This window comes from Argentina silus (assembly GCF_951799395.1).
Source record: "Argentina silus genome assembly, chromosome: 10".
NCBI classification, from domain to species: domain Eukaryota; kingdom Metazoa; phylum Chordata; class Actinopteri; order Argentiniformes; family Argentinidae; genus Argentina; species Argentina silus.
In genome coordinates, this window is record NC_139664.1 from 1,379,130 (window position 1) to 1,389,129 (window position 10,000).

The 10,000-nt window shown below is 48.5% G+C and overlaps 4 protein-coding genes across 7 annotated transcripts in view; 1 reads left to right on the forward strand and 3 right to left on the reverse strand.

Annotated features, from left to right (window-relative positions):
* The window catches only part of nod1 (nucleotide-binding oligomerization domain containing 1), a 14,205-nt gene extending 9,793 nt beyond the window's left edge, over positions 1 to 4,412 (reverse strand). For 2 of the 4 annotated variants that reach the window (XM_083678017.1, XM_083678019.1), the window contains exons 1-7: positions 4,167 to 4,412; positions 3,676 to 3,909; positions 2,781 to 2,955; positions 1,976 to 2,445; positions 1,419 to 1,615; positions 944 to 1,255; positions 1 to 12 (exon numbers count right to left, since the gene is read on the reverse strand). The exon at positions 1 to 12 is cut by the window's left edge and continues 130 nt beyond it. In XM_083678017.1, the coding sequence (XP_083534143.1) occupies positions 1 to 12; positions 944 to 1,255; positions 1,419 to 1,615; positions 1,976 to 2,445; positions 2,781 to 2,955; positions 3,676 to 3,885 (1,376 nt within the window). In that variant the 5' untranslated portion in view covers positions 3,886 to 3,909; positions 4,167 to 4,412. Of the gene's footprint in view, positions 13 to 943; positions 1,256 to 1,418; positions 1,616 to 1,975; positions 2,446 to 2,780; positions 2,956 to 3,675; positions 3,910 to 4,166 lie in introns of those variants that run through there. The other 2 variants (XM_083678018.1, XM_083678020.1) reach the window with 2 other exon arrangements.
* LOC310810342 (tRNA selenocysteine 1-associated protein 1-like) overlaps positions 1 to 10,000 on the forward strand; it is a 170,027-nt gene that overhangs the window by 113,635 nt on the left and 46,392 nt on the right. The window lies entirely within an intron of this gene.
* On the reverse strand, positions 4,740 to 7,516 carry LOC310810341 (gamma-glutamylcyclotransferase-like). The gene is made up of 4 exons (XM_083678054.1): positions 7,288 to 7,516; positions 6,168 to 6,319; positions 5,791 to 5,923; positions 4,740 to 5,208 (listed from the first exon to the last, which is right to left on the reverse strand). The coding sequence occupies exons 1-4, from the start codon at positions 7,477 to 7,479 to the stop codon at positions 5,017 to 5,019; spliced, it is 669 nt and encodes a 222-aa protein (XP_083534180.1). The 5' UTR covers positions 7,480 to 7,516; the 3' UTR covers positions 4,740 to 5,016.
* Positions 9,512 to 10,000, reverse strand: part of ggctb (gamma-glutamylcyclotransferase b) — a gene marked incomplete at both ends in the record, with an annotated part of 5,584 nt that continues 5,095 nt past the window's right edge. The window contains one exon of the mRNA XM_083678544.1: positions 9,512 to 9,676. Coding sequence (XP_083534670.1) covers positions 9,512 to 9,676 — 165 coding nt within the window. The remainder of the gene's footprint in view (positions 9,677 to 10,000) is intronic.

Below are 10,000 nucleotides of genomic sequence, written 5' to 3' on the forward strand. Positions count from 1 at the left end.
TCAGCCGTGCACCTGGCAACGACAACAAGTACAATCTTCATCATCATCAACATCATCATCATCGTCATCACCATCATCTTTTCTACAGTGTTGCAACGAGAGCCTGGACCACCTGGAGACCCTGGACCAGCTCCTGGGCAGGTGTGTCCAGGTAAGACTCATCTGGTGCTCCTCCTGAGCAGGCCCTAAGAGTGCAGGCGTGTCCAGGTTCTAATAGGGCAGGTGTGTCCAGGTTCTAAGAGGGCAGGCGTGTCCAGGTTCTAAGAGGGCAGGCGTGTCCAGGTTCTAAGAGGGCAGGCGTGTCCAGGTTCTAACAGGGCAGGTGTGTCCAGGTTCTAACAGGGCAGGTGTGTCCAGGTTCTAAGAGGGCAGGCGTGTCCAGGTTCTAACAGGGCAGGTGTGTCCAGGTTCTAACAGGGCAGGTGTGTCCAGGTTCTAAGAGGGCAGGCGTGTCCAGGTTCTAAGAGGGCAGGCGTGTCCAGGTTCTAACAGGGCAGGTGTGTCCAGGTTCTAACAGGGCAGGTGTGTCCAGGTTCTAACAGGGCAGGTGTGTCCAGGTTCTAACAGGGCAGGTGTGTCCAGGTTCTAACAGGGCAGGTGTGTCCAGGTTCTAACAGGGCAGGTGTGTCCAGGTTCTAACAGGGCAGGTGTGTCCAGGTTCTAACAGGGCAGGTGTGTCCAGGTTCTAACAGGGCAGGTGTGTCCAGGTTCTAACAGGGCAGGTGTGTCCAGGTTCTAAGAGGGCAGGTGTGTCCAGGTTCTAACAGGGCAGGCGTGTCCAGGTTCTAACAGGGCAGGTGTGTCCAGGTTCTAACAGGGCAGGTGTGTCCAGGTTCTAACAGGGCAGGTGTGTCCAGGTTCTAACAGGGCAGGTGTGTCCAGGTTCTAACAGGGCAGGTGTGTCCAGGTTCTAACAGGGCAGGTGTGTCCAGGTGTGACTCACCTGGTGCTCCTCCTGAGCAGGCCCGGGGGCGGCGTGGCCGATCGGCTGAGGAAGACCTCTGACAGCAGGAGGAAGATGCCGGTCAGGGTGACGCAGGCCTCGGGCAGCTGGAAGTCGTCGTAGACAGAGTGCAGGTGTCTGAAGCTCTTGAAGACGATCCAGCAGAAGAGCGGGGTGGAGCAGAGGCTGCAGAGGTGGGGGCTGGCCTCCAGCTGCACCCACACCAGGCCCCTCTGCTCCGGCTCTCTGAAGTGGAGGCTCGTGTAGGTCTGGAGGTGGGCCGCAGAGAAGCCATGCAGGGCCACACGCTTCCTGGTCGTACGATACGAATACAATACAACTTTATTAGTCCATCTGTTTACGACAAATCTTCTGCTCTGCTCTCGACCACCACCCCCACACCCTAGTGATGACCTCAGTACCTGACCTTACCTGACCACCCTAGTGATGACCTCAGTACCTGTCAGGACCTTACCTCACCACCCTCATCAGAACCTCGGTCCCAGTCCGGGCCGTCAGGACCTTGCGGGAGCCCTGGAGGAGCCGTCCACAGAGCAGGTTGATGAGCAGCAGCAGGGGGTGTGTCCTGTCCTCAGGTGAGACCACCTCCGGGATGCGGCCCAGGTCCAGGTCACCCTGGATCTCATCGTAGCTGTCGAAGGTGAACAGGACCTTGGTGGAGGAGAAGACAACATGGAGGGTGACTTTTACTGCACAGGTAATATGACAATGAATTACTTTCAAATGTTAGTTCAGTCATTTTGCACCTGCAGTTCTATCAGGTGTATCAAAGGTATTTCCTTTGTTAAAATATATGAAAAATAAAATTCACCAATAAAAAAACACCTCTGACAAACTCAGAATTGTGACAGGTCGAGTGGAAATAGTATATTATACTAATAGTATATACTGGCAATTTTTTTTTTTTTTTTTTGTGAGATAAAGTTAAAATGCCCCCCCAAAAATGTTTAAAAAAATTAAGTTCACTTCATTTTATCATGACATTTGATTTAGGAAGCCGACTCGACCAACCTTCTCAGGGAAGCGCAGGATGTAGCTGAACACCTCGTCATCCATGTCCTGGTCCGGGTAGCAGTTGTGTTTGAACAGCAGGTCCCTGAGAGAGATCTCCTCCGTGTCCCTGAAGGTGCTGAACATCCGACAGCGGAACCTGAAGAAGAACAGGGCCGGCGGCCCCGGCAGCGCCAGCGCCCTCCTGGCCCAGAGGTTCTGGAGCTTCTGTAGGAGGAGGGACTTCCCCACGCCGGCGTCCCCCGTCACATACACGGTCTCGGCCTGGGGGTTGAAGACCCCCCGCTGGTCCCCCAGGAGCTGGTCCAGGGTCTCCAGGTGGCCCAGGCTCTCGTTGCGTTCGTTCAGGAGCTCCATGAGGGTGTCGGTGTAGAGGTCCTCAAGGGGGGTCTCCTCCCTCTGGCCGTAGGAGGTGATGAAACGGGTGTCCCGGCCCAGCTCCAGCCTCAGCTTCTCACAGTACCTGCTGACTGGTTGGGGGGGGGGGGGGGGAGGAGAGGAGAGGAGAGGAGGGGTGGGGGGGAGGAGGAGAGGAGAACAGAGGGATGGTGGGAGAGAGGGGTGGAGAGGAGAGGAGAGGAGGGGTGGGGGGGAGGAGGAGAGGAGAACAGAGGGATGGGGGGAGAGGAGAGGGGTGGAGAGGGGGAGGAGAGAGGAGGGAGGAGGGCATAGAACAGAATAAAATAGGACTTTATCATTATCCACCTTGCAATGGAGGCTTACTGTATCCAGAACACTACTCTATGCAAGGCTATTCAAGCAAATGTAATTCAGGATACAACACATACAGTACTGCCATACTTACTGGGGTCAGTGTTGACCACTGGTATCTCCAGAACAAGGGCTGAAGCCTGGAAGTTGATCTCCTTCAGCCACGGCTGCAGGTCAACGTACGCATCGTAGACTTTAGAAAGGATGTACAGGAAGTACTCACAGGCCTCCTCCCCTTTGCTTTGGACCAGCTCCAGGATTTTACGCACCTGCATCCAGGTGTATTATTATTACAACCTCCAGAATTTCTCATCAAAGAATCAATAATTAGTGGCCCGTGGTGGTCCAGTGGTCTGGTACCAGTACCGTGGCCTGGGGTGGTCCAGTGGTCTGGTACCAGTACCATGGCCTGGGGTGGCCAGTGGTCCAGCACCGCGGCCTCCAGTGCTCACATATGCCCATGTCAGCATGGGTTAGAATCTGGCTCATGGCCTGCTGACACACCCTCTCCTCCTTACTTCCTGTCTTCCTCTACTGTCTCTGGCCAATCAAAACTGAAAACAATTACGAGAGTGGGACGACCTCACTCTAAAAAATAACCTTTAAATCAATGATCAATAATCAATACCTAATTATTACCCAATAACATTAAGGTGCAATACTATCCATCAAGGTGATCAGCTGGTGTGTGAAGTGAGTCTGATTGGTGCCTGTATAAATAAGTGTGTTTTTAAAAGCTTGTAAATGAAATGTTACTTTGTGATAGCAGTTTTCACACTCCACTAACTCTCTTAGGCATCCCCTAGTAAACCAGAGGCCGGTGGAGGTAGAAATCGGAGGACGGGGGCTCATTGTAATGCACAGAATGGAATCAGGAATGGTATCAAACACGTGTTTGATAGCCTACCATTCCTGACTTCGTTCCATGCATTACAATGAGACCCCGTCCTCCGATTTCTACCTCCACCGGCCCCCCTCTGATAGGCTACCTGGTCGGTCCTGACGGCTGCGCGCTGCACGATCTCAGCATCCTCCAGGCACAGGAAGCCGCTCTGAAGCAGGTTATCCAGGATGCACTGCGTGCTCTTCACCCGGGACACCAGCAGCTCGCGGTGGACCGTGAGGAGGTCGACGGGGGACACGCGGACATGGCCCGCTGGGTCGGGACCGGCCGTCTCTTCTCGGTGGCTCATATGCATGCCGTACAAAAGCTGTCTTCTGTACTAGGAAGTTTCAGGAAGGGGGAGGGCGTTGGATTCAAGCGGAGTAGTGTCGTTTTACAGATTTGCCTGGGTGCACAATATCTTCCAAGCGGTTAACCATAGATTAATAGATTACACACATGAACTGTAAAACTTGTGACATTACTAACAACGTAGGAATTTATGTCACATGATTATGAAGTTATGCCATATCATAAACAACGGGAATTCCGATGATTTTGTAAAGTCATGAGATCAGAATGCGACAGGTGACTTACTGTTTACTGAGAGCCAATGCGTAAGAAGTTGAAGTGAACTACAGTTGGAGACGTTTGGACCCTGCCGTGTATTATTTATCTCATGGTCGCTCTATTATCCCGGAGTCCTCTTGTTGTTCAACCGTAGAGAACACGACGAATAATAAACGAAGTATTTCTGTAGACCTTCTAATCTAGGCTGTTGTCTGGTAATCAAACTACGGTTAAGAGAACATTCCATTTACTCGTTATCTTGGTTATGGTGAATCTTTCTGAATCATTTGAGGAAGTGAAATCCAAACAGGAATGGATGAGTGCGGTGTCATGACGCCCGTGGTTACGCAATCCCCTCTGGTTCTGAACAGTTTTATGGACATTTTATATTTGATATGAAGTGTTTTGTTTTCCCGGTCCATCTCTGCCCTTAGGATTTAAACTTTTATGTGGCAATTGTGATTATGAGCGTACAGTATATGTCAATAGCCTGTGTCACTATAGTCGGCTCAGTTGTAATGGAGTTATGTGACAAATAGATAAAAGGATATTGTGTAAGAAAGACAGGGGGACATGTCAATAACTTATCATTTATTTGCTTTAGAGACATTCACTCTCATAACAATGTCAACAGTGTCTCACCTGGTACTGTCCTTATGAGGATGAATGGATACAGCTAGGTATTAAACAATGAGGCGACCAAGTACAGACACACAGCAGGGACATCAGAACAACACTAGCGCCCCGTGTTCAAATACCTTCCCCATCACCTCCATGGAAGTTGATTTAGTTATCTTTCTATAAATACAGGTCCTGTCCCTTTGTGATGACCAGAGAGACCTGGTCCTGTGTGATTCACAGGCGAGTGACCGACACATCACAGTGATTTGTCTTCTTCCAGTTTCTCCTCTCCGGTGACCTCTTTCTCTATTGGCGTTTCACCGGGAGGTTTGAGGGCGGTGATGTCATCCAAGATGGACGGACCTTTGTATCCGTTGGTCTCCACCGCCTCCAGCTGCTGTATGTAATCCAGGGGCAAGCCGCTCTGTTTCGCTCCGAGACACACGACCTGGAAGATAACGTTTGAGTGCGGTTGTTATTGTGGGTGAAAGGTCATGACTTATACGGCCGTTTCATTTGATCGTTACACTGCTTGACTTCTCTGCCATTTTGAGAATATATTTAAAGGCCACAATTGCAGATAACAACTGTGTCTAGTGGTGAGTCAGGTAAGCAGGCCTAACTTTGTGTCTAGTGGTGAGTCCGGTGAGAAGGCCTAACTCTGTGTCTAGTGGTGAGTCCGGTGAGAAGGCCTAACTCTGTGTCTAGTGGTTAGTCCGGTGAGAAGGCCTAACTCTGTGTCTAGTGGTTAGTCAGGTAAGCAGGCCTAACTCTGTGTCTGGCGGTGAGGTCCGGTGAGAAGGCCTAACTCTGTGTCAAGTGGTTAGTCAGGTAAGCAGGCCTAACTCTGTGTCGAGTGGTTAGTCCGGTGAGAAGGCCTAACTCTGTGTCTAGTGGTTAGTCCGGTGAGAAGGCCTAACTCTGTGTCTAGTGGTTAGTCCGGTGAGAAGGCCTAACTCTGTGTCTAGTGGTTAGTCCGGTGAGAAGGCCTAACTCTGTGTCTAGTGGTTAGTCCGGTGAGAAGGCCTACCTGTTTGTAGGGTGGAGAGGTGAGGAATGCTGTGAAGTTGTTCATCTGGTAGGTTCTACAGAGGAGCTCTCCCTCGTCTGTCACAATGCTCACCTCCCTGGGGCTGTAGAACCCACGTCTTACCCCCTCCTGCCTGGGACACACACACAGCAGGGTAGGAGGTGTGTGTGTGTGTGTGTGTGTGAGAGAGAGAGAGAGCTTTTGTGTTGTCTAAGGAGTGTTGGGAGCTTAGCAAAGGACCAACTCTCATGTAAGAGATAAAGTTAAACTGTTATTGTATTCTGTTGTATTCTATTCTATTCTAGTGTGTTCTATTGTATTGTATTGTATTGTATTGTATCTGTATGTGCATGTCGTCCATCACCTGAGGGACTCACCTGTCCAGACTGTGGAGGTTGTCCAGGTGTATCCTCCAGACCACACCCCACACCTCCTCCCCCTCGCTCTCCACCACCGTGGCCACGCCTCCATGCCAGGAGTTAGTCCCACTGAAGTCTGCCCTCCAGTGGCCGAACTTCAGGGCATGATCCTGTCCACAGTTACAGTCTTAAAAATCTGTGTAATTGAGTTCTTCCAGAATAAAACCTACACATATATTTATTACATTTATGGCATTTAACAGACGCCTTTATCCAAAGCGACTTACAATAAATACATTTGTTTAAGTAAGTGAATCTTCTATCCATCTACCATAAATCCACACATACATGGATTTTTGTGAATGAATAGACTTGTTTATTGGTGTTTGCTGTTTCTGGAGTGCCCACTGAAGTGGCTGAATTTAGCAAACTAATTTGAGCTCTTTGGACTCCAGTCGAATTGCTAACTAAAAGGATGTTGCTGAACAAGACAGTTATTCAGCATTAGGAGTCACATTGTAAGATATTATTTCCCAATAATGTATTTCACCAGTTAACATGGCTAGCCTGTCCACCAAAGTCATGTAAAGGTTTATTGATCATATACACAGGATGTCAATTGTACAATGAAATGCTTACTTTGCAAGCTTCTTCTCAACAGTGCAAATATCAGGATGGAATAATACTAACAATACTAACACAATAGGCATGAGTGTAAGATAGTGTGAACAATACCATACATTTACACTATGGAAGAGTTTCCTCTGGGGGTGCTATTGAGCCAAAAGGGGTCCCCTAATAAAGGTCTACTTCATTATACCCTGGTACAGGGTAATTACAGTGGAGATAATACACATATATTTTTCAAATATGAAAGTGCTCAGAGTGGTTTGGCACAATGGCCTACACTGATTATGTCACTTCTAGTACATACTACAATAATGTACCTATACCTCATCTGTAATTCACTAAAAGACTCGCACTTCAGTAGGTTCTAGAATAGGCTGCGTATCAACAGTGATATGATCAATATTATCAATACATATCGACACACACACACACACACACACACACACACAGCGCAACAGCCTTGACCGATAGGACCAAAGAAACACTACAGAGAAAGTCAACATCCTACCTTCAGCCGACCAGTCGTGACAAAGACCGCAGACGGGTTATTGAGATGGAGTCTCTCCTTCAGGAGGTTGCTGCCGTAGGCGAAGTAGAGGAAGTGGTGGTCGGAGGGCTTGGCCGGTGACAGGGACACGGGATCCGGCGCGATGGCAACCGGCACAACGAGTAAAATCGTGTAATACGGAAGGAGAAACATGAGTTCGGGTTGTGATGGCGAAGGTGGTGAAGGCACCGTGCTGTGTGCGTACTGTTCGGTACGTCACCGGGAACAGCGCCACTGCGGACCGATCGCTGATTGGCTGTTTGAGTGGCGTGTTGTGTTGTGTTGTGTTGTGTTGTGTTGTGTTGTGTTGTGTTGTGTTGTGTTGTGTTGTGTCGTGTCGTGTCGTGTCGTGTCGTGTCGTGTCGTGTCGTGTCGTGTCGTGTCGTGTCGTGTCGTGTGGTGTGGTGTGGTGTGGTGTGGTGTGGTGTGTGTCATGTGTGTCTTGTGCTGGAGATTACCCTCTCCGGGTTTAAACGGAGTGATGTAACTGAACCTTTTAAGCCGGATGGGCCTATAACTAGGTCCAAATTCCTCCTGTACTTGATCAGATCACTGCTCTGACGCGGCTAGGTAGGTAATAGCAATACAGGCTCTCTCTATGCTAAATAGAGAAGCAGTCACAAGTTACTACTCCACTGTTGGTCGCCAGTATGTCCTAATCTCACAATTTGACTAATCCAATCACGTCAGATCAGTGATTGGATTTCAGTGATTCTGAAAAGTATTGAAAGGAGACCTGGGTATGTGGAGAGGTCAACGATCATAGCAGTCATTTGTCTTCGCCAAAATACATCAACACACCTGCATCAGGGGAGGCTGGTGGAGGTAGAAATCAAAGGACGGTTCATTGTCCTGCATGACCATACCATTCCTCATTCTATTCCATTCTGTTACAATGTCCTCCGATTTCTACGTCAATGAGATTCACCTGGATGAATAAAGGTCAATAAAGGTTAAATAAAACGACTAATCTGCTACAAATAAATCAATTAAATCAAGCTGACATTCAACATCGGTGCATTAAAGAAGAATTCTCTCTTGGACACAATGGACCGTAGTTTAAGACTCCTTTATTGCTGAGTTCTGAACACGTGTGTTATCTCTCCTGAACACGCGTGTTTCTCTCCTCTACATGTGTGTTGTCTCCTACACCAGTGACATGTGTTCACACCTACCTACGTGTTAAATGTATTGTGTAACAGGATGGTCCTCTTTGTTACCAGAACACTGAGGTACTTTTAGTGGACACTAAAAAGCTGAAACTCCTTTGTGTTTATCCACTAGAAGAGGCCATCTTGAAAGAGGCTGATATACCATAATATGTACAGTCCAACACATTGCTGCCCACTAAAGTAGCATAACTCATAAACTACTAAACTGGACACATCAGGAGAGGCTGCCGGCGGTGGAAACCCGGGGAAGGGCTCATTGTAACCCATGAAGCGGAATAAGGAACAGTACCAAAAACACGTGTGTTTGATACCAACCCTCATTCCCTTTCATGCATTACACTGAGACCCCGTCCTCCGATTTCTACCTCCGGCAGCCTCCCCTGGCACAGTTCAACACATTGTCCGTCAACCAAAGTAGTATAACTAGTAAACTATTGAACTAAACACATCCACATGATCTTAGGTCATGGGGTCATGGGGTCATCGGGTCATCGCTCTCCTGCTCCTGCTCTACACCTTTAACCCACCAACTGCCAAAGAACTCTGGAACACTCACCACCTAGAGAGCCAAGTGTTCTATGTGCTATCTGCCTAGCAACAACACTTTGGCTATGTTCAGAATCGGGTACTGCATACTACATACTACGTACTATATACTACATACTACCTGCTACATGCTACATACTATATACTACATACTACATACTACATACTACATACTTGCATGAGTATGTACTTCACATTCCATGTCCCGGATTGCATTTCTGGATGAATGCAGTATGACATCCATGGTCTCTCAAGCGTACTAGACAGCCATTCATACTAGCTTTGCCTACTAGACAGTATGAAAGTATGCTATTTCTGACAGAGCCAGTGTGTGTGTGTGTGTGTTTCTGTATGATGTAATGTAAATTTGTGTGTGTTTCTGTATGATGTGGTGTGTGTTTCTGTATGATATGTGTGTGTGTGTGTGTGTGTGTGTGTGTGTGTGTGTGTGTGTGTGTGTGTGTGTGCTATGCGTCAGATCGGTGGTTGGCTCTCTCCTTGGCTTTCCTCAGAATGTGTTCCAGCTCGGTCATGACAGGAAGTGGTCCCCCGTACTTGTTGGTCTCGATGGCCTTCAGCCTCTCCTGGTAGTCCTTCGGGAGGCAGTTCTGCTCCGCCCCCATCACCATCACCTGACAGGGAGTGAGACAGAGGATAGAATTAAGGCTGCAGTCTGATAGGATCCTGGGCTCTGGTTGGCCAACTCCGTCCCTAACGTTGCTAACGCTAACAGTTTGTAAGGCCGCTCTGCTCCGCCCCCATCCCCATCACCTGGGAGACGGAGCGACCAACAGGAAATTAAAGGAGTACTTTACTCATCATCACATTTTTGCGAGTAAATCTAAGCTTCTCATAAGGAGTCAATGAGGCTGATCATATTCACGGTGGACTGATGAGAAATAGACTTTAAAAAGGTTTTTGAGTGAAGTACTCCTTTAATGATGGCGTATCTAGGG